At 41.3% G+C, this 24,969-nt stretch overlaps 1 protein-coding gene across 2 annotated transcripts in view; it reads right to left on the bottom strand.

Annotated features, from left to right (window-relative positions):
- Window positions 1–24,969, bottom strand: part of CALCR (calcitonin receptor) — a 379,531-nt gene that overhangs the window by 238,424 nt on the left and 116,138 nt on the right. For both annotated transcript variants that reach the window (XM_075587337.1, XM_075587336.1), the window contains one exon: window positions 96–184. In XM_075587337.1, the coding sequence (XP_075443452.1) occupies window positions 96–176 (81 nt within the window). In that variant the 5' untranslated portion in view covers window positions 177–184. The remainder of the gene's footprint in view (window positions 1–95; window positions 185–24,969) is intronic.

The following is a 24,969-nucleotide window of genomic DNA, read 5'->3' as shown; positions in this document are numbered from 1 at the left end:
TAGTGCTTCCAAATTCAAAACCAAGACACTATCTTCAGCAAATTCATTAAAAATGGTCCTAAAAATATCACTCGCCAGTCAACAGATTTACTTACAATTAGGAGAATAATTAGCAATAAACAGCAGTGTCTCATTGGTTTTCTCATTGTTGTCTCTTTCAGAAATGTTGAATGCATCTTGATTCCTTTAGGAAATAAAAAAACAAAACATTGAATTATGTAATTATTGTTAGAAGAATCAATTAAAAGCATTTTCTAGATGTGATTAAATGGATGTTTCCTCATTGCTTTATAGGAACCAGTGTTGTCTGTGAAAACTTTTTCTTAGTTCTAAACTACACCACTTAAAATTCAAATCATATGATCAGGACTGCCAACACAGGGGGAGAGCAGGAACAAGAGTCCTTGGCCCGGTGACACCAGGGGGCTTGGTTGACTTGCCGAAAGTCAAACCAAACTTCTGCGTTGAGTTGCAAAGGCCTCCATGTAGCAAGGGGTCCCAGCTCTTTTCAGCTGCAGAACCCTCTCTAGTCAACCCCCTCCAAATGTATCTTGAAAGCTGACTAATACTGGAAGTTTGACCCGCCAAAGCCGGGGTGCCTTCCCCTCAGGTAAAATTCTCAGAGAGGGAGAAGAGTGAGTGGAATGGAAAAATACAGGGGGGAGGGGGGGTGCTAAGCAGAAGTGTGGCGGTGCTGAGCTTATAAATGATAACAAAAAGTATTAAAGGAAAAGACAAGATGGCAGAAATAGTACTTAAGCATACCCATATCGTCATGCAATTTATACCTAAGTTTTGATGACATTTGATGACATTTGACTACCAACATTTTGTTTTTACTAAACAAAGATTTTGAAATAAATTTATATTAATAAAATATTTAAATATGTACAATTATCATTTGGTGCTATTTCTACCTTCTTGTCTTTTTTTTTTATTGATTTGCTTAGTATTGAGTATATTTCATTCTTAAACCTGAAAGCAAAGTTGAGAAAATTACTTTTTTTATACTTGAATATATTTTTAGAACACAAAGTAAATTCAATTAAATTCTTATTTCCATGCTGATTTTAATAGTAACATTTTAAAGTGAATAGATTTAAGAGCAAATTGTATTTTGACATCCAGTGAAAAGAATCTGCATGGTTTCAGTTAATTGCCCTCTGTGAGAACATTAAGCTATGAACATTCACAGCACATTGGTGGCAAAGAATCAGTACCTTCATGTACTGTATCAGAATACTAGACCGATTTGTTCTACTTGTATTTTGCCTTAAAAATGCCCACTAATGCAAAATGACAAGACCAGTACAAGTTGTGATATCTTGCAGCTGTTTGTCAGGTACTGTATATGTGTATTTTCTAAAAACTTATATTTTACTTCTATTTAGATGACATATGAAATTAGTGCAAATATGAAAATGATCCCTTTTAAATACAAATAAAGTGAAGAAGAGATCCATATTACTAAGCATGATATACAGTACTGTAATACAAATATGTAGTGTATATACAGTATAGACAGTATGTACAGTAATAGTACTCAGTACCAGCACAATACAATAAGACTTCATTATAGTAATCCCATATAAAAAAGGAATTAAAGGTATAGTATATAAAGTGGTGAAAAATATATATTTTTGATTACTCTGATGAGCTTTAAGACTGTTATTATGTAGTTTATTTTTGATTGCTTGATTTTATTTTTTAATGTGTAATCATTTTATTACAGTATATTATTCTTTTGTCAAGAATCACAGAAAAACACTGTTCTGTTTAATTATGCTATAATGTAGGGAGTAATAAAACACTCTAATTTATATTTATCTTTGGCAAAAAGAGACTAACTGTAAAAGTATATTCTAGATACAATGTTTACTCATGGAACCTATTCATTTAACTGCAGAAATTGGATTTCTGTGTGAAAATCAATGTAGCCGTATTAATTTTAACAGTTCTCGCATGTCAAAACTGAGAGAAAAAACAGCAGTTTAGGCTCTGGCTTTGCAAAACTAGACAGTGTGCATATGAAGAGCTAGCAAAATTAGGTATTCACATGTTGTTTAATAAGATGCAAGATTTCACATGGAAATACTCGACAAGGGATCCCACCTCCCCTAGGCATGCAAGATTGTGGGGAGAGAAGGGAAGGACGGAGAGTCAATTTGTTGTAATATCCCCTTGGCATGAAAATATTTATTTCTTCAATGGAATGCCAAGCATCTGATTAACAGAACTAAATAATACAAATTGAGATGCACTAGCTAAATACCTTTCAGATATGTGCTCTTGCTAATTTAACAACACTTAGTTGTGATTAAACAAGCCATGATGTCATTCTCCTAGCAGCTTTCCTAAGAAGGTAACCCATTGTCAACTGAACAAATAAAAATTGTAGTGGTGCAGCAAGCCTAAAATACCCCCTCTGCACTTGATTAGACTATGAATATGATATTTATCAAAAGTTAACATTGTTCCTGACGGTATCTAGGACAGCTACAGATACCCACTGAGCTACATTATTTGTACTGTATTGAAGTGGCCAAGCTACTGTAGTAGGACTGCTGCTTCAAACTTTATAGACGTCTAACAGGTTATAATCTTTGCTGTAAACATAATAATATAAGGTAGTATAGAAAAAGCAGATAGGATAAGACAATACAAAGTTAAGAATTGTTTATTTTCTAATTGTATATCATGTAAAATCATAATCAAAGGGCATTACAATTATACATTTTGACTACTTGTCCTACTGCACTCACATTGTTCTTGAGAAATGTTACAAATGTCAGTTTAATGTGTTATTTTCATTGGGCATTGTCAGTTGTTATTCCATTTGCAGTGTGGATGTGGAGATAAAATGATCTACTGTTATAATGCCTCAGTGGTTAGCTGTACAGTCAGCTGAACCAACAAACCCATGTCCATGTACGCTTACTAAATTCAAAAAGATCTAAGGAACATTTTCCAGCGCAAAGATCTTTTCTAAATGTCTCATAGCTCGGAGCATAAGTTCTTTACTTTACTTTTGTTTCAACAAATACACGAGACCACCATGCTCCTACACATATTTTTAAACTTTCTTTTACTTTTGAAAATGGCATGAAAACAAGTTTTAAGCCTGTTGATTTATGGTGGTAACAGAGAAAGGTGTCAGTTTTTCCAGCCCAAAGACAGTATTAAGCGTGTTCATTTTAAACTCATTAATTTAGGTACATTTTAATTATTTTATCATGCATAAGCTAACTATAATGTTGATGCTTCTCTTTTTTTTCTAACTTGTTTCTTTTTATTATAATTGTAAACGTTAACTTCATGTTTGGAATATTTGTACACTATCACAGGAGTCAAGAGTTGGACTGTCATATGCATGGCAAGGAACAAAGGGCTGATCCTCAGAAGGCTGTCATATGCATGGCAAGGAACAAAGGGCTGATCCTCAGAAGGCTGTTATATGCATGGCAAGGAACAAAGGGCTGATCCTCAGAAGGCTGCTATATGCATGGCAAGGAACAAAGGGCTGATCCTCAGAAGGCTGCTATATGCATGGCAAGGAACAAAGGGCTGATCCTCAGAAGGCTGTCATATGCATGGCAAGGAACAAAGGGCTGATCCTCAGAAGGCTGTCATATGCATGGCAAGGAACAAAGGGCTGATCCTCAGAAGGCTGTCATATGCATGGCAAGGAACAAAGGGCTGATCCTCACAAGGCTGTCATATGCATGGCAAGGAACAAAGGGCTGATCCTCAGAAGGCTTTTATATGCATGGCAAGGAACAAAGGGCTGATCCTCAGAAGGCTGCTATATGCATGGCAAGGAACAAAGGGCTGATCCTCAGAAGGCTGTCATATGCATGGCAAGGAACAAAGGGCTGATCCTCAGAAGGCTGTCATATGCATGGCAAGGAACAAAGGGCTGATCCTCAGAAGGCTGTCATATGCATGGCAAGGAACAAAGGGCTGATCCTCAGAAGGCTGTCATATGCATGGCAAGGAACAAAGGGCTGATCCTCAGAAGGCTGCTATATGCATGGCAAGGAACAAAGGGCTGATCCTCAGAAGGCTGTCATATGCATGGCAAGGAACAAAGGGCTGATCCTCAGAAGGCTGTCATATGCATGGCAAGGAACGAAGGGCTGATCCTCAGAAGGCTGTCATATGCATGGCAAGGAACGAAGGGCTGATCCTCAGAAGGCTGCTATATGCATGGCAAGGAACAAAGGGCTGATCCTCAGAAGGCTGTTGATTTTTAGAGGTTACGTTATCTCAATTTAATGTATCAATATCTGTAACGCATATCCCCCAAATGAGGTTAGCACAACAATGTCCTGGCATTTTCCTTAAAAATAACGGATCGATACATTTGAACGGACGTTATGCTTAGTCATATACAAATCAAATGGTAATGAGCAGTTTACCAAACAACGGAGAGCCTCAGAACTGCGTTAATGTTAGCACATGATAATAATGCTATGATATTTAGCGCCTTCCAAAAACTGCCCTACACACATCCAGACCCTGATGAGCATTGCGTTATTTCTACAAATAGCCTACAAGGGAAATGGGCAGTTCTTAAGTATTACCCATATGAATGTACTGGGGACATAACCCTTTCATTACATGTGTTTAACTAATGGCTGAAACACTTCAATGCTTTTAATGATGAACGGAAAGTACTATATGTTTATGTGGCCTAGTATTGTCTCTAATATTGAGTGTATAAATTATGAGTACACAATAATGAATCTATATATAACAACAAGAATTTCAAGGAGACATAAGTTGGAAAAAAAAAACAATTTTATTATACATAGTTGCGTCACTGTGTGTATAAAAGAAAAAAATTACGATATAGAGAAACAAAAAATCTAACTATATACACAAACAGCAGCATAGGACATATTTACAATTTTTTTTACAGGCAACACATCTTTTATCTCACCTGGGCTATGAGCAGGAGTGGCTCAGTGAGTAAAGACACTGACAGGCACCGAGTTTGAAGCAGGGGGACCTGGTTTAATTCCTGGTGTCAGCTCCTTGTGACTTTGGGCATGTCAACTTATCTCCCTGTGCCTCAGGCCCCAAAAACATAGAATGTAAGCTCCACAGGGCAGGGACCTGTGCCAGCAAAATGTCTCTATAAAGCACTATGTAAAACTAACAGCGCTATACAAGAACATGCTATTACTATTTTTATTTCTCACAGTGCAAATGTTGCACCTACTAGTAGCAACTGGGGCAGCTTTTGCGGTAGCCTGTGGGAGGGGGGGGGGGGCGGGGGCAGCCAGAGGTATAGCAGTGGGTGTTTGTCAAACCTGATTAATCATCTGTTTACAGTGTGTATTTAGATAACTTTTTCATGATGATTATTAATCAGGTTTGATAAACTCTTTGAGATACTGAGACTTTTAGTGTTGCTTGACCTACTGTTCTTGTGATTAGTGAGCAATTGTATGGTCCTCAAATAGGCAAAGGATCACTTTGTACTGATTGATTCCATACTGCAATGTAGAAGTAATGACCCATACTTTTTGGTACTCTTATGAGGGCACACATGAAGCATGTCACATACGTTATTTATCTAAGTACTCCTCACCTGTATGTGTGAGTGCACTGCAAATACAAGAGTCATATTTGTTCTGATGTTCTAAATTGTGTTTAAAGTGACATGTACTGTACAGTATGCATGAGATTGATATCTTGTGTATTACATATGTATTGTCACTTACCAGGCCTCTCCACAAGCTCAGGTAGACCCACTATCTAGGAAGCTGCGATAATGAAGCTGACCTTCTCTTCCAAATGGGACAGGTGCAAGGAGACCGGTGGGCTCCCTCCAGTGTTCCTTGTCTGGGCTGCCTGGTCTGCTAGTATTTTTTTTTACTTTGCTCTTACTATCTGCCCAGCGCTTTTAGGGCACATCAATGGTGTTGACAGTATTGAGAAGAGAATTCATTTGCTCAAGCATTTGCTGCTTTTTGGCAGTGCTGATCTTGCAGCCATAGATCTTCTACTCCATCGATGAGGATTTTGAATTCCCATTATTACATTTTACAGGTAGGCTTCTTATTCTGCCACCCCAGCAGCAGGAGCAACCCCTGTAGTGGAGGTAGAAGATTGCTCAGCCAACTCTACTGTTTAGCAGTAGAAAATGGCTGCGTTTTGCAGTTGGTCACATGTATTTATTAGAAATTACACCCGCAAGCGCTTCCTATTCAGAGGTGCCCCTGGCTACATATGATCGACAGAGATCAAAGTAGCAGCTGCTTACCCGATGTACATTTCGGTGCGAGAGAACGCCTTCTTCTGGGGTGCCCATCAACATATGGAAGCGACTGTTTGTTTCCGTATGCTACGTTGTACATTTCTGAATAAGAAGGGTTTATAATTACCTTTGCTGAGAAGGCTGGTGATTTACAGCCATCAACACATGATCTAAGGTGGCAAGATGTTTTGTTTTGAGTGGTATAAAAGATAAATGATCATATCTCCTGGTCTATGTCTTACACCTACCAAACTGGGATATAATCTAGCCATGTGATATGTATTTACATTGATACTACTGGGAGTTAAGTAAATTATTTAGAGATACAGTGTATCGAAGCATACTGAGGACTCATATTCATTTTAGACATTGAGTCAATGTTTGAATTACAGCACTGAGCCAGGTGCACTGAGTGCAGGACTGGTCTAATGAGACCCTTCTCTTCACTGTAGAGGTAAATGAGAATACTCACAGGTAGTGTTAGGACCTGCATAGTGGTCATGCTATGATGTGGCTGCAGGCTTTGTGCAAAGGGTTTAACTAAATGACCCTTACCTGCACTCTGGTGGTCCCCGCTGCCTCCTCCCTCCGTGGCTGACTACGTGCTGTGACGCGTCAGCTGGCCGGAGCTACAAGCCTCTGGTGATCCGGAGCGGTGACGCGTCATGTGGTATGCAAGAGAACCAATCACAGATTGGATCCCAGCAGCCAATCTGAAGACAGGTAGTGTGAACCAATGGGAGCTCATATTTTGATGCCCCCCCCACATCATGGCCGCGTCCACCCGACCAATTTTGGCCGCGCCCACCCGACCAATTTTGGCCGCGCCCACCCGACCAATTTTGGCCACGTCCCCCAGCTCCGAAAAAAAGTTAAAAACAGACCGCAATTCGCGGTGCAGTGACTAGCACGTGCCGCCGGCAAGCACGGCGGCCGTGCGGGCGCATGCAGCGGGGCCTTAGCCTAAGTCTTGCTACATCAGTAGCATAGATGGTTCATTATATACAGATAGCAAGACGTACCGGCTCCGGCACCGCAGACATACATGTACACATCAGCAGCATACGGGACAGTGTCTGCCGCAAAGGAACTGCAGTGTGTCCATGCTTCTGAGTGGGAACCCTGCAGCGTTAATCCGTTGGTCACATGACCCCCACTTGGCAGTGACACTGAACGAGTAAGTCGTGCTTCATCTGTAGGTTAATTAAATATATTATTTTCACAGCATAGCTATTATACATTATATTTTAAACAAATGTTATTTGGCTCATGCACTCACCTGATTTTGAAAGGTTATATTTTCAGTAGATGCTCAGGTCCTGCACCCTCACCTTTGGGTGCAGCAGAATCCCACTATAAATGTAAATCTTGGAAGCCTGAGGAAAGGCGGCCTTGAAACGCTAGCGCAGCTACTGTATGAGCGACTTTGCTATAACTGATTTTGACCTTGCTGTGATTTGATACTCTGGTTTTGTGTTGTGCCATTTGGCGCCATTCCAATCTTCTTGTAGTCATTGTCCTTTTGTATTGATTATATTGTGGTTTAGATTAAATTACCCTTTTTGCATGTATTTATTTAGTTGTTTATTCAGTTTTTGCGTGCCGGTCCATTCAATGTTTTTTTAATTATAAATAATATTACACCAGTAATTTATATTTACTAACACTAGGAATAAACAAAAAATGCACAGAATTCTGTTTTCATTTTAATTGTATTAATCAGATATTCAACATGATGCGATGCATCAGAATTCATTTAAAAGAATGTGCTGTATGTCATATGTATGATAACTTAATACAGATGTAACGGTTTTCTTAGCCCATCCAATCTCACATTGGCCCCTGTGGTCTACTGGCCCCATTACATGTCTGTATGTCGTGTGGTGCACCTGCTGGCTTACAGGGCTCCTGAGTCTCTCGCTTGCTTGGTATGGGGATATCAGCATGACAGGCATCTGAGGTAGTGTGATCTGAGTCTTACTCATATACGATGCAGCGCCTCCACCCCATCAGGATCTCTGCGGTTGCAGGGAGAAGTGTCTGATGGGGACCTCCTTCTGGGTGCCTCCTGTGTAATAACTTCACTCTCACACAGCGAGGGTCTTGTGAAACTGGGCATCTTTATTGCACGTTCAGGCAGACGGCCCCTCATGGCGGTCGTTGTAGATGCTCATTTTGGTGAAGTGCATCTCTCTCGGAAAGTTCCTTCTTTCTTAATAGAGTGGGATCACCTCTCCCTTAAGGGATATCACCATCTGTGTCAGGTCCCTGATCACAGTGTGGAAGCACTTGGTTCTTAAATCCGACAGCCTTGAACTTGAAACCCAGACTGTTCACTCAGCTATAACTGAACCACTAACTTTAGGCAGTTGTGTGTAGTATATAGACTCAGAAAACAGCCACAGCTCTTGTGTCACTAACAGTGGACACAGATCAAATTACCACTCCCATTGTGTACATATGACACCTCACCAGGGTATGAGGGCAAACCTCCATGATTGTTGCTGGCAACCCTGCACACTTACCAGGTTTACTGCCAGCATGAGAAGGAGCTGTATACCATTTTTATACATGGCCACACATACAATACACATTATATGAAAAATTGTACTATTACTTAATACAAAGAATTTGACGCACAATAAAAATATAAATATGATCGAAGTACAATGGCTCCCTTATTTTTTAGTGGGAAATTAAAAGACGGCTACTTAAGCAATTATGTTCAATTCATAAATTGGGCCTTCTTTACTTCTGAAAGAAAGTGGGGCTTTGCATTTACTTTATACTTTATTGTATCTCTCTCTCTCTCTCTCTCTCTCTCTCTCTCTCATTACTTATGTGGTATTTCTACTTGTATGACCCTTGTCTTGTCTTGAACATTGTTAGCCTCTCTTTACCAATGTCCTACCCCTTCCCTGATCCAATTTTCTGCTTCACAATATTTTACTTAATATTATCATACATTGCATCCATTACTCTCTACTGTTACTAACTGCTACCTCTTCCTTAAACAGAAGGAAAAACAATTATACTATGGCCAATATGTACAGTAAATGATGCTATGCCAGAAGCCAGCTTCTGGTACCTGAAAACACCTTACAGCCCATTCACATGTCTTATGCATAGCATCACTTAGTAAATATGTTCCTACATAGCATCACTTAGTAAATATGTTCCTACGGTACAACTGTAAAAAAACATCCCTTGGCATTTCCCTTTGTTATAACCAGTTCATCTCTTTTCTCTCTTTCATGCCTAAAAATGTTAAGTGTGCAGTTTAGGCTTCACCCTTCTCTTATTTTCAACCCCCTACAGCACTTCTTCATCTGGTTATCTTACAAAAACACACTGCAGTACAGTACTTGTTCATTTTTTCCATCTGCTCTTTCCACTCCACCTGTTTCCCTTTCCTAATCCTTTGTGGCATTTCATATGCCTTTCATAGTGGAGATCACACATCACTCCTATATACATTTTGACCCTTTCGTATGTCTTGTTCCTTTCCCTATTGCCGTTAACATTTCTCACGTCTCTTACTGTAAGTGGCTCGTTCTCCTTTTTTTTGGTGTCCCAGAGGCTCTGTTTTTTAAACCACTACTCTTTGAAAATTACATACACTTTTGGTATTACTTCAACAGGGTTTCATCATGACCTTAATACTGAAAACATACAGGTCCTTTTTTTTTCTATTTTCCACAGTAACCCTTTTTTACTCCTGCATTTGTGTATGTGACTCATTCCTTTTCTTTTCAATACATCAACATTGTCCAGTCTACCCACATTTGCCATACGATCAGAATTTAACATTACTAAATTAATACATTCAAGTCAAAGTAAAAAATAGAAAGAAGACAGCGCACAACTCCCACAGTATAGTAGGATTATACTGTATATTGTGCTTTCATTAAAAAAAAGGGGAGTATTGCATGTACATCAATATAGATCTTTTAGGCATGTCATGTTACAAATACATGTTGCCGCAATGGGACACGGCTCTCTAACACGTCGTGGACGACCACCGTTTTTGTCTCCCCGGCCAGGTAACCACAGAAGAGGATGATGTAGGCGTCCTTACTTCCAAGAAGCCAGGTTCCAGGAAATGGAAGTAAAGACGCCTACATCCATTCTCTTCTGTGGTTACCTGGCCGGGGAGACAATGACGGTAGTCGTCCACGACGTGTGAGAGAGCTGTGTTCCATTGCGGTAACATGTATTTGCAACATGACATGCCTAAAAGATCTATCTTGATGTACGTCCAATACTCACCTTTTTTATCAAAGCACAATATACAGTCCTACTATACTGTGAGTTGTGCGCTGTCTTCTTTCTATTTTTCAATAGTTCCTGAGATGATGAGCCTTCTTTATTGACAAACAGCAGACTCTCTGAGTTACACTTTTCACACAAGGTTTCTTGCTTTTTTGATACATCAGTATCATTTTGTGTATCACTTACTACTTTATTTTGGTTTATAAGGCCTTGTCCTTTCACTTACGACATTGTTACTGAGATATATGTTGCAATATCATGATCAGTCACTCACTATTTTGGGCTAAAAACTTATTTGTAAGTTTACAGTTGTACCATTGTGTATACAGATAGTCCTCATTTTACGACGCTTCGTTTTACACCGAGTGGCTTATCCGACGCTATGCAATGCATCCCTATGGGTGTTTTTACAACGCCTGAGCGGCTTATCCGACGCTTTTACGATACTTTGCAAAGTTGCTACAATTGACCAATCAGAAGGCTGCAGGTCAGGGAAATCATTCAGATCAGTCTGTGTGAAGGTTTAGTGGTGTATCTTAGGCCCTTAACCATGTCTGATAAAAGCAAAAAGCAAAGTGATGTTGCTCAAAAATGTAATAGATAATCTGTTACTTTAGATAAAAAACTAAACATTATAAAGCGCTCTGAGAAAGGAGAGACGGATGCAGAAATTGGACGTGCTTTGGATATACCTCGTACAACTGTTGTGACAATTATAAAAGATAAGGCAAGAATCTTGGAACAGATTAAGGGCTCAGCTCCTATGCAAGGTACAACAATAAGGCAACGTGTTGGGCATATTGCTGAGGTAGAAAAACTCCTCATCATGTGGCTGGAAGATCAATCCCAGCATCACGTGCCCATTAGTTTAGCCTTAATTCAGGCAAAGACTTTGAGTCTTTATGAGGACATGAAGCACCAGCATGGAGAAGGGTCCACTGATGAAACGTTCACTGCAAGTAGGGGCTGGTTTATGCGGTTTAAAGAAAGGGCAAACTTGCATAACATTAAAGTGACCGGTGAAGATGCTAGTGCTGATGAGGAGGCAGCTAAAACCTTGCCTGTTACATTAGCCAAAATTATAGAGGATGGTGGCTATTGCGCTCGTCAAGTATTCAGTGTAAACGAGACTGGGCTCTACTGGAAGAAAATGCCCAGTAGAAGCTACATTGCAAAAGAGGATCTATGCCTGATTTTAAAATTGCCAAGGACAGGCTGACTCTTCTGCTTGGATCAAATGCTGCCGGTTATTTCAAGCTAAAACATTTGCTTGTTTACCATGCAGAAAATCCTAGGGCATTCAAGGGTTATGCAAAGAGCACACTTCCAGTGATTTGGAAGTCCAACCGTAAGGCATGGGTAACAGGGGGCCTTTTTGAGGACTGGTTCCAACATAATTTTATTCCAGCTGTGCAATTATATTGCACAATGCAAAATCTTGATTTTAAAGCATTGCTGCTCCTGGACAATGCGCCTGGACATCCTGTGTACCTTGATGACCACCATTCAAACATCATGGTGATGTTCATGCACCCCAACACCATCTCATTGATACAGCCGATGGACCAGGGGTTATCGCTTCATTCAAGGCCTACTATCTTAGGCAAACATTTGCCCAGGCCATCAGAGCAATTGATGTGGAAGGAGGTCCAACCTTGAAAGAATTTTGGAAGGGTTACAACATGCTCCATGCAGTAAGAAACATCGGAGAGGCATGGAATGAGGTCAAACAATCCAATTTAAATGATGTTTGGCGTAATGTGTGCCCTGATTTTGTCTCAGATGTCCAAGGCATTATAGAGACTGTTGCATAGGTTACAGAAAGTGTTGTGCAAATGGGCAGAGATCTCAACTTGGAGGTGGAAACCGAGGATATTGAGAAGTTCCTGTCCTCACATTCTAACTAGTTGAGCAATGAAGACCTGATGCAATTAGAACAGCAAAAAATTGCTGAAGAAGAGGCCCACTAATCTGCTGAGGTGGCACAACCACGCAAATCTTTATCAACCAAAATGTTGACTGCGTCATTCAAGCACATTGATAGCGCACTGGCCATATTTGAGGAAAATTACCCCAACATTGAATGGAGTTGTTCAGTCAGTCGTGGGGTGTTCAACCTAACCAGCTGCTATAGAGAGATCTACAGGCAGAAAAGAAAAGGATCTGTCCAGACTTAATTGAAAAGCTTCTTCAAGAGGCCCAAACCTTCAAGTCCACCTACATCACATCCAAGAAGTCCTTTATCTGTTGAAGATACCCCCCAATCATCTTCCTCCAAAAATTGATATGTTTTGTTTTTTCTCATACTGTACATAACTATACAGAATACAGTTTTATTAAGGTGGTTCTACCACACAGCAGGAGAAGGGACATAACCTCGATCATGTGTACTGTCATGGAAGGACTCTGAGAATGATAAATAATGGTAAGACATGTATACCTATATCTCCTCAAAACAAAATAAATATAACAAAATAACGGTAAGACATGTATACCTATATCTCCTCAAAACTCCCTCCAAATAACATCTGGATAGATATATAATACTTGCGACTCTACTAAACTAGTTTTCTCTCTCCCTCTCTCTTATATTTCAGGGTCTGGACACAGCTAACCCAACCTTTTAAGACAGGAGTAATGCAAGGCAGTGCTAAATTAACATGGCATTAAGTCTGTTCCAATGGGATAACAAACAGTTGTTCTTTTTATGTTTAAATTAGCTTTGTGGATACCAATTAAACGTAGAGAAAATAACGTCCGTTACCTATTTAGGTGACGTCATGTTATTACCCTGATATAAGGAGCTCTGTGCATCTGCCCCTTACTTTGTAGATTTAAAAAACAACATTTATCACGTTAGAAAGAGTCAAGCACAAGCCATGTTTATTGTGTCATGCTTAATTTATTAATCAATACTTTTCAACTATAAAGAGCACTAACAATGTTATAAATGACTATGTTTGTCTAATGAAAGCTAAATGTGTCCTCCAGTTATTCCAATAGTGGATGACATGATTGTAGTAGCAAACATTTGGCCCTTTTACCCTACAGTATGTCTAATTGTAATTCTTTGTTATACTGCAGTTTTGTGATCATCTGATTTGCTCAAGTTATGAACTTACAGCATGTCTTAGATTTTTAGCATACACAAGGAAATTTTAATAGGCTTCTTATGTTTTTAGTCTATGGAACATAGTTCAAATAGCCAAAAATAGTCCTATCAATTTCTATGTATCATAACATGACAAATATTAGTCATAGATTGATGGTGTCATTCAACAAAATAGAAACACTATATAACAACTAATGCCAGTATGCAAAGAATCTGCCACTGGTTTGCTTCATATTTTATCATACTTCAAATCCTGAAGCATTAAAATCATGTGTTAGCAAATAAATTTACGTCAAACTTTCAATGCACTAGTCTTCTAGCAGAAATATTACAATTTCAAGATGAGCAGTAAATCTGGTTTCCATCCATTTTATTTAAACACCCTTCCAGCAAATCTTTCCCAATCATATCTCCCTGACAACATTATTTGAAAGACATTAAATTCAAATATAGGTTCCAGCTAATTCCAGCCTCTTTTGTGCCTATTTAGAAAACCGATATGATTTGGACCATCTTGTTTATAAAATGAGGCATTCACAAGGAGCTAATTTGTTTTAATTATACGATACAAACCATAATTTCCCTCCACTTCAGTCCAGATGTATTTCATGAATACTGTAAGTACAACATGGAGTAATAATTTGGTTTGTAAGAAATAACAGTGTCAACTAAAATGTGTCTGCCAGTATGTTATGCTTATTTATAGAATACATCTTTTTTTTTTTCAACTTACATTGTTTATTGTTTTTCCAAGCCGAGATGTATAGAAATAAAACATTAGAGAATTGTGGACGTAGGGGGGGTGGATACATAAAAGGAAAAGGGTAGGGGGGGCAGCAAAGTGGTGGAACAACAATTCATGATATTTTGCATAGCTTTATCTTAGTTTGCGGAAGCAGTCTGGAAATTATCGACCCATTTCTGAGGGACCTGGATAATCACAGAAAGCCAGGAGAGATGGCATTACAGGGCAATACAAGGGGTTCTCCCAGCCCGACTCTAGCAGAGACAAATGACTGATCCCCAGGGACTACAGGCACAGGGAGCCAGGTCCACATGTGGACTACCTGCATATGCAATCCAGGGCAGCCAGATCTTTTGGAAGTTATGGCATGTGTCGATCAGGACATAAGGGTTATTAGCCACACCCCTTTTTTAACCATTGCGGAGAAAAAGGAGACATCCTTATGAGACCTGTCTAGGTAGCCTGGGTTATCTGGGGATCTAAAATCCGAAGTTCCCTCACCCCCCAGTTTTGAGCGCGTAGCCTTATTCTGCACTTAACAAGGTCATATTTGCCCATGAGACCTCACGTAGATCCTGAGTGAAAGGGTAGCGGGAGTCATGAGTCAAAAGTCTCGGAGTGCTACCTGATGGAGGGGAAGGACCCCAATCTGGAAATCTAGACATGCTGCTTAAGCTCAAGGTCTGACACTATTGGAGGCTGGTTGCTTCACCAAGGAGTTAGGGCGAGAAGATTCTCTCGAGGGAACCGTGGTCCAAGATGGTTCCAGAGGCGGTGGGCTCCCCCCTCCTGGTGCAGGCCTGGAGGGAGGGCGGCCCAGGCGGTTGAGGAAGGCTTTGCCATCGTCCGGGTTCTTGAGTGTCTGGGGTCTACCATTTTTAACCACATGAGCCCAAAAGGAAATGTGCATCTTTATTTAATATTTAATATTTAATATTGCGATCTCTTAGCTTCGCCGTTACCTCACGGAGAGTTCTTATTTTGGTGAGGGTGGAAGGTACAAGGTCTGCGTTTGTTGCGGGGATAGCCGGCAATATTTGTTAAAATATTAACTTTGGTTCTTTTTCTTTTTGATGGTTCTAACAGCTCTCGAAGCCATGATAGGTGAGTCTTGTATGTGAAATGATTGATGTTTAGAGGGTTAGTCAGAACAGATTTGCTGTCATAAGCTTAGTTCGAAGCCTGGGGCATAACAGAGCATGTCTCAAGCCACCATTTTAACTTGCGCTGTTTAGTCTCTTCTGTGCACATTATTCTCTTTTAGGGAGATCACATATTGCCCTGAGGGAGATTACAGAACTGTAGTCTCTTTATTTATTGACTTATATGCCTTTTAAGGGGTTTAGTTGGTCCCCTGTGGGAGATTCTAAGCTGCAGGCTTTTACTTAAAAGCTTTATGTAAGTTTGGTGTTGTGTAGGTGAGGGGACTGTCTGCCTAAGTTTGTTCACCCTTACTTTCAGTGGCTGTCTGGCACTTACTGTATTCCCCTGCAGCGTCTCAGACGCTTTCGGCAGTCATCTTGGGGAGTGGGATCACCCTGGGTGGTCTAGTGTCCTCTCTCCGTTTGCCATTGGTTGATTCCACCGATGGGGGAGGTCTCCATTGGGACCCGGCCACTCGTCAGAAGCTCTGGTCCGCCTGTATGCTGGGGGGAGAGAACCAATCTCACGCTCTCCGGCGGCACCGCTGCGGTGTGGCGAGGCAAGATGGCTGCCTCTCCACGAGCCCTTGCCGCAACCTCGCCAGCCGGCGGCCAATTGCCTGTGGCACCTCACAGCACCGGAGCGGGGACTCCCGACAGGTGGATCCCTGCCGCTTCATGTCCTCCCTCCTACGCAGATGCCGTGCCCCTCCTCATCTGCCGCTGATGGTAAGTCTCCTCACCTGCACCACCAGCCGCGTTCCTGGCCTCCGATCCCCCACCTCTTGTCCGCACCTAGCGCGCAACGGCTGCAGAGCCATCCGTTCACCTCGACAGGCCCTGGAGCGCCACTTAGAATTCACCCCACTGGTCCTGGACCAGTCGGCAGCTTTTGTGTCAGTAGAACCGTGCATGTCTGGCGGCCTCCTTGAGCTCCTCGTGGAGCAGTGATTGTCGTTTGGGACATGAGTGTCCCCCCCGAACAGCGATCCGGTCACAGAGGAGTCTTGGAATCAACTTGATTATTTTATTGATCTACCTCCTTCAGTTTAAGCCTTGAAGGAGCTTTCTACTGCTTGTTTTAGGGCTAATAATTGCCTCTGTGGAGCTGAACTAGCTTGCGACTGCTCAGTTCAGAGTCTTGGCTACGCCCCACCAGAATACATCTTTTTAAGGTAAAATACTATTGAAATTAGATGTACAATAAAGTCTCACCAAATACAAAAGAGAGCAAATGGCAATGATACATTGTATGTTTATTAGGTTTATGTTGATAATTGTCACCTGAAAAAAAACCAAAAAACATTCAAGATAGAAACAGGTTTAGGTATTTTCAAATCATTTAAAAAGTTTCCACATTAACCAACTAGACTGAAATATTTTTCTTATCTTTACATACTATCATATTCCCTTTGTGATAACACTACATCCTGTACAGTACATACAGGCAGACTGTGAGTCACCACTTTTTGTTTTCATTTTTATTGAGGAAAGTAATTAAAATGATAGCAGATAACTTTAACCTGGTTGACTAATAAGACAAGTATTTCACAGAACCAAACTTATTAATTAAAAAAAAAAGTACAAATCTTAATTTATGAGTGATTGAATCTTTCCAAGGAAGCAATAATGAGGGCTCAGTACATGTATATGAAAAGTAATTCTGCAGTATAAAAACACACAAACGTATTCATTTTTAAAGTACAAATCTCAAGTTATGAGTAAACCTTTTTAAGGAAGCAGTAAAGCCGGTCCCTGCAGTAAGGCAGGGAACACATGGCGTGGGAGTGCCCCTCCCTTTTTCCTTCCTGCAGAGGGCTGTGTATAGCCTTTGATCACTCCCCTCCCTGACAGCTAAGAAGTTAAGCCCTGAGGAGGGGGCGGTGCTTAACCGAATACTCAAGGGTAAGTAATTTGAAGGCTGCATTTCGTGCGAGGGGAAGCCATTATAAATCGGCCCTTCAGGAGTTGAAGATGCTCCTTGCTTTCAGCCATTCATTATACACTTAGAATGCCAGATTTTATCAGTCAAGCAGAATAGAGCGGACGTATGAAAGAGTTCCCCAAGGGCTGTTCTCCTCTGCACAGAAAAGAGGGATCAGGACAAGGCAAATTGGGATGCCCTTAGATGGGACTAAGGGAAAATAGTACAAAAAAGTCTGGGTGCTGCAGGCAAAAAGCAAGTCAAGGAAACCGTGTAGTAAGTGTAGCCCTCTTATCCCCACCCTAAGTGAGATTTGGGTGGGTAGGTGTATCTGACTACTTATCAGTGTGGTGCTGTACCTGTTTGGCAACCAGGAGGACTGAGCTTCTGCCACGGGGAACCTGATTTATATACTTACACTTGGCACAGCATCTCCACTGATGAGGGATCCCAATGTGGTGCGAGTGTGCCCTCACCAGAACAACCATACAGTAAATACACACAATGTGAATAAACAGTATTTACTGAGCATGAACTGTAACTTCAATTAAACTCTCTTTGCATAAGATCAATACATCATATGAATAACATTGCATCACCCTGAATGCATACCATCCCCTCAGCCCACATGTCCATCATCACCTCACCCTCAGTCCCTTTGATAATAATGTGCTTGGGTACTTATCCCTTGAGTGTCCACAACAATAAGGTGAGTGTGAGGGATAGCGCTTTCCTGTGTTGGGGCCCGTTGGTGCACTTATTATACTACCTCCCTGATCACTGCTCCTGATCAGGATGATCCTTGGAACTCAGCAACACCGCACAGTGATCCCACGCCGCACTGCGCTGCTCTCTGCAGGAATGGATACACAAGCTGACTCCACAGGGGAGTGATCCCCAGCCGGAATGATCATTTATCACAGTCTCTGCTATGAGTCAGATACTCTTTCTGCACTCAGGCTGCACGGGCATTTAGGCAATGTCCTGCAGCATGTCTCTTCCTCTCCCAGTATGGTGAAGGAGTCTTTGTCTTAAGGCAGTCCCTATAACATACAGTATTCCTTTACAGTGTCTCAGGGGACTAACTGGGCCCTGGGGATATACCTCTACCCTAGTCCCTGCATGCAGAAGATCTCTTACTGTAGATTCTGTCTGATCCCAGACTCTGGCAGTTCACCACGTGCAACTGGCACTGGTGATACTACATAACACTGTGTAACTTAGAAAGCAACCCCCCTTCTTTCTATGAGGGCCCTTTCCATGACACAGCCAAAGCCAACTACTCTGGCTGCACTGCAAACAACACTGTTGCAACTTGCTATCCTGCTCAGCTAAAGTGACAGCCTCCCTATCTGGGTCTGTCCCTATCTGAGGTAACACACTGGTGATTCAGGTAATCTGGGGCCTGGGGAGGGTACTCTGGCCTAGTGCATGGGTCCCTGCCCTGCACACCTACCTCCTCCCCTGTCTGACTGACTGACTTCCTTCCTGCCAGCCTGCTAATATCCCTAACTAGATCCTCCCCTTAATAGGAGGATTCCTCAGCCCTATTGGCTAAGCTAAAACATCTGACTGCCTGCTGCTATGCCTCCTGGGAAGTGTAGTTCCCAAGGAGGCTCCTGCCTATGGAGACCGCATGGGAGCCTCTGTAATGGCCACCCACCTTGTCCTACCTGCGCCTGCGCTATCCTAATGGCCACCGCGCCACTTCCCTGCGCATGCGCAACCTCTAGAGGGCCTTCCGGCCTCTCTACCTTCTCCTGTGCTCTATCTGCCACCTCTAAGATGGTCGCCGCAACCCCTAGCACTCTGCTGCGCATGCACGGCCATTTCATCACACACAAGATGGCCACCGCACTCGTCCACACATGCGCAAGCGCTCGCGCACGCGCGGTCAAGTCCAACATGGCGGCACCAACCAGTGCAGAGCCACCGGAGCCTCCCTGCGCCTCCTGCTGCTGGCTAAATCACTGCACCGCCCTAGCTAGTCCCGCGGCACCTACGCTTACGCCAGGAGGAGCGCTGGGAAGCGTAACATAGCCGGGGACGCACGCTGTAAGGGGACCTGGGCTATATAAGCAAGGGGGGTGGGGGGGCGAGCACACCAACAGAAGATGCAAACAAATGTTACTGGAAAAAGATCATTTATTGACTGTGATAGTCAAAAGCATCCAACGTTTCGGTGCTACAGTAAGCACCTTCATCAAGATCCTTAATGAAGGTGCTTAGCACCGAAACGTTGGATGAGTTTGACTATCACAGTCAATAAATGATCTTTTTGCAGTAACCTTTTGTTGCATCTTCTGTTGGTGTGCTCGGTCCCCCCTTTCTAACTACTCTGCACAGAATCAGCGGGCTAAGGATTAACATCTGGGATTGCTAGCTTCTATGAGTTTCATCAGCCCCACCCTCTACAGTGTTTATGATTCTGGAAAAAGGAATTTCAAAGAGCCACCTAAAGTAATTCAGAACCCATGAACCCCTTCAGCCTACATCTGCATCACCCCAAAGGCGGATAGACTTTTGCAGCAGTCAAGGGTTTCAGCTGTTTGCTACCTTTCGTTGCTCTTACAGCTGTTCCGTTACTGAGTTGGGTAAAGTCTTCTAATACAACACATTACACGCCAATCCTACCCCTTGTAACACAATTTTAACCTTATCTGTAACTGTTACATACACCCATATTATCTCTAACTGTCCATGAAATGTTTGTAAATTACATTTCTTACCACTGTTCTTTTAATGCAACCATGTATTATCATAACCCGGTTTCCCAGGAATTACTAGTAAACGAGAGGTAACTCAATGTATTACTTCCTGGTACAACATTTGATAAATAAATCAATAAATTTTCAGATTTTATGCTATATATCTTCCTGTAATTCACGAGGTTAAAAAGTAATTCTGTAGCATAAAAACTCACAAACTGAGCTCTGGGTTTCCCGTTTTATGCTATAAATCAAGTACTGTAAATGATTAAGATACAGGTAGCTAAAACTATGCCAGATGTATTATTAAAAAATCTCACTACAATTAGGGTTTATTTTACTTCCTTTTGTCTCCAGAACGATACCAAAGTAATGTTGATACTTGAACCCTATGGTAAATTATAAAGAGGGATAAGGACATGTTTGTGTCGCAATACGGTTACAGAAGAAGCAAAAGTAAGCTCAATATGATACTCCACTTCATAAACAACATCACAAATCAAATATGGCTGATTCTAGATCGCAGTGGTGGACGAGCATGCTCTTAAATGTGAACATAAGTTACCACACACCTGGAAAATGATCTTCCTCTTTAGAGAACCCCGATCATGTACCAGGTACATCATGGGCACTTGCATGTTTTTTTGGGTAAAAAAAACCCTCTCCCTCTCTACAGTTTATAGACCTTTTTACTCTTCCTCATTATTTTACAGTTTGATTTTATATCTTCATGTATATGTTCTTATTTCTATAATTATGGTTTCATTTTTAGGAACCTGACAATTGTGTTTGTGTTGATTTCATTGAATTTCTGGGACTGTTTTATCTTTTCTATTATTTGATTGTTATTTTTGTTATAATTTTATCATTATATGTTTTGATTTTAAGAGTATTATTTGGGATTGGGTATATTGTAGGTTACACCTGGAGCACTAGGCAGCCTGTACACAAGCAAGTACCGTACATTGGGTGTTTTCTTGGCTACCCAGGATCACTATTTAATATGCTAGTGTATGTTTATTTTCAGAAGAAGGGTATAAACATTATTCCCCATGAATTTGAACTGTTGCAGAAATTATGTCTTTGCCTAAAATTTCTAATTTTTAAAGCAACGTTTTACGCTGCAAGTAAACTATCAACAATATAGGAAATTTCAGCTACAGAAATTTGTAGTTGCCGTTAACCCATCTCAGGAGAGCTAAAAGAGCAATTTAACAGCCCTATAAACTGTAAAACTACTGATATTGATTAATCTTCATCTAGGAAGCACCTCCTAATCCAGAGGGACACAAAACCAATACAAACATACTCCTAGTTAGTTCAGTGCATCTGTCAATCATAGGTTGTGCTTCTACATCTTGTACAAATCTTTGACATATTAGTTCACTGAATATAAGTGAATAAAAAGGAAAGTCAGAGACAGGTTGTGGGTTCCCCATTAAATATTCCCCTCTGACTCTGCCCTCCTAAGTCACATTTTTTTTAATTTTTATGTGTAGGAAGGGTCCCCAAATTAGAACCGCATTAATTTAAACTCTAGAGACTCCCTGGTTCCTGAGATAGATACCTGTAAAACTAGCACAGGAACTTCCGTATATATAAATCTCCCTCATCTCGCGGGCTGATACTGTAAACCACAACATCACATGGCCCGTATTATTATGTATTAAAATTCAGAGCATATATATTGATAATAATGAACAAGTTAATACTTTATTTTAAAGTACATTGTGTATTGATATAATAAAGGTTATATTTTATTGATTACCCATCATTTCATTGCAGACTTCATACACAGAGGTGTGCAACATCTATAGGAGTTTTTTCTCAGTGTGTTCCTCTCTGCACACCTTTATAGTTGTTAACTATCTCCTTGGTAGCACTCGCATTACGACTTTTAGGTAGAGCGAGGTCTCTGTACTATCTATCTTATCAGAAAATACCTTCCTATTTATAGCTTGGAAAAGACAGGGAATTTGAAATGTTCAAATACATAGAGGGTTTTAACAATTAATAAAGGGGATGGAAGGTCTGACATAAGGAATGGCTATCTCAATTAGGTTTGATTCCATTCGAAAAGACGCGTCCAACAGGGGATATGATAACTATTTACATATATATTTGAAGGTCAATACAAGGAACTTTCAAGGGAACTTTTCATCCCAAGGACAGTACAATTGATACTTGGTTATTCCTTGATATGGGAGAAAGGAAATGTTAGCTGTAACACAGCAAAGGGTTCTTTATAATAAGGTAATTTAAATGTGGAATTCCCTACTGATGGAAACTATGATGGCAGATACAAAACATATCTTTAAGAAAAGGTTAGACATCTTTTTAAAGGAAAGATATATACAATCTTACTGTATATTGAACAAGTTAAATATAGGAAAGGTGTTGATCCATATAAAAATCTGATTACAATTATTAGATTAAGGAAGGAATTCATTTTTTCCAGTTATGAGACAAATGTTTCACTTGGGTTTTTGTTTGCCTTTATCTGAATTAATATAAATACAAATAACGCGTAGGATATATCAGCCAACTAAGCATCCTATTTAAACCTCCTCTACTATGTAACTATTTAACAAAGCATAGGAGATTAACATATGACAAAAAAATAAGTGTGAGGACAAGATGTCATGCTTTGTAGCTGGAAGGTGGCCGATTCCAGGGAAATGTGAGCAAGTACTTAATGAAGGGGGGGGGGGGGGGGTGGATTGATTGAATTGTCTACCAACAGAAGTGGTAGAGGCTAATACAGCAAGGGTATATAAAAATGTTAGGGAAAGAGAAGGTTATCTTTAATAGAAAAAGAATGCCATGGATCAAACTGGGTCTGAGGTTTTACAGCAGATACAAAAGTGGGCAGACCAGGTGGGCCAAGTCAAATTCTATGTTTCTATATTACACAGGGCTGCTGACAGGGTGGAACCACCAAGACCGTTGTCCCGGGCCCGGTGTGTTTAGGGGCTCGACACCCTGCCTGCACATTAATTCCCTGCAGCAGACCCTGAGATGCAGGAAGTACACAGGGGAAATCCCTTCCTCAGCATGGCATCCATAGGTGGGCAGTGCCAATATAAGGGGAGGGGTCAAGAGCCGGGGACAGGACATCGAGGACAGCAACGCTGGGCAGAAGATGCAGCCTGAGAGAAAGGCTGGAAAAGGCAACGGAAGCGTTACATCATGGGCATAAAAAAGAGTGACAGGCTGGCGGGAGAGAGAAAGACAAACTTTGGAGGAGGGGGGGGGGAGAAGAGAGACATGCTGGGGGAGAGGAGATGGACATATGCTGGGGTGTAGCGGGGAGAAAGGTCTGATGCGAGGGTGTACGGAGGGGTGAAAGACATGCTGGATGGTTGGAAGGTGGAAAAAGACATGCTGGGGGGAGAAAGACATGCTGGGGGGGAGAAAGACATGCTGAGGGGAGAAAGACATGCTGGGGGAGAGGTGAGAGACATGCTGGGGGGAGAGGAGAGAGAAACTTGCTGGGGGGGAGGAGATAAATGCCAGTGTGAAGAGAGTGACACTGGGGGGGGGGGAAGAGTGAAAGATTGCTGAGGGGGGGAGAGGAGAAAGAAAGACATGCCAGGGGGGTGGGAGGTGGAGAGAGAAAGACATGCTGCGTGGAGAGGAGAAAGACAAGCTGGGGTGGGGCAGAGGAGAAAGATGCATGCTTGGGGTGAGGGGAGAGAAAGACATGACGGAAGGTAGGAAAGAGAGACATGCTGCGGGGAGAGCAGAAAAATACATGCTTGGGGTGAGGGGGGGGGAGAAAGAGAAAATGGATTGTTAAAGAGAATTACATGAAGGTGAAAATAAGAGTCAAGGGAGGAAGATAAAGACATTGGAGGAAAGAAACAGATGAAGGTTAAACAAAATTGAGAGACACATTAGGGAAGGAAAGTAGAAAATGACTGGAAGAAGAAAAATAATGAACGCTACAGTATGCTGGAGATGGAAATATAGGAGAGAAAAACATGAGTGGGGAAAAAGGAGAAATACATGAAGAGGGAAGAAAAGAGACAGAAGGGGAAAAGACACAAAGGGCGAGAGAGAGAGAGAGAGAGAGAGAGAGAGAGAGAGAGAGAGAGAGAGAGAGAGAGAGAGAGAGAGAGAGAGAGAGACTAGGGGGGAAACGAAAAAGAAAGATACAGTATGATATGGAGGGGGAAAAAGTAGATTGAATATGATTGTCGTAAAATTTGCAGGGATCCCATTCTTCATATTTGTCCTGGGTTCTAATACTGTTGGCTCTGATACTAGTACCTCCTTCATCCAAGAGCCTGATTGGTCTTAAGGATATATTTTAGGATGTGTTACTCATTTAACTATACTTTGTATAGACATTACCACATCTCCCAGGGTACCTGAGGTATGTTCCTTTTCCAGTATCGGCTGCTCTCCCTAATGTATCTCCTCCTCCTACTACTAAAGCAAGTACAAATCGGGTGGTTTGTCACTTTTTATAGACGTGGTATAGAAGATGCGGTTTGCAATAGAGAATACCGTCTTCAAACATTTCATTCAGCCTTTGTGACATCTTTAATACTAAGGCCCTTATTTACCAAGCTAAGAAGCAATCAGTCACAAACTGCCATTGGCTTCTGAATTTGTCTATGATGTCTCACTTTGGTTCATTAAAAGATATTATAGCATATAAATCACTCCTCCTTTGATTATCAATGGTCAGTAGTGACTTACCTTAAAAAAAGCATGCAACCTTTTAGATTGTAAATTTATGAGAGCAGGGAGCTCAATTCCAATAGTTTCTTTTTTAATGTCTTAAGTTGTATGC

The sequence above is a fragment of the Ascaphus truei genome, chromosome 2 (genome assembly GCF_040206685.1).
Source record: "Ascaphus truei isolate aAscTru1 chromosome 2, aAscTru1.hap1, whole genome shotgun sequence".
Taxonomy (NCBI): domain Eukaryota; kingdom Metazoa; phylum Chordata; class Amphibia; order Anura; family Ascaphidae; genus Ascaphus; species Ascaphus truei.
The sequence above is the reverse complement of the archived record's forward strand: the minus strand, read 5'-3'. Positions and strand labels throughout refer to the sequence as shown.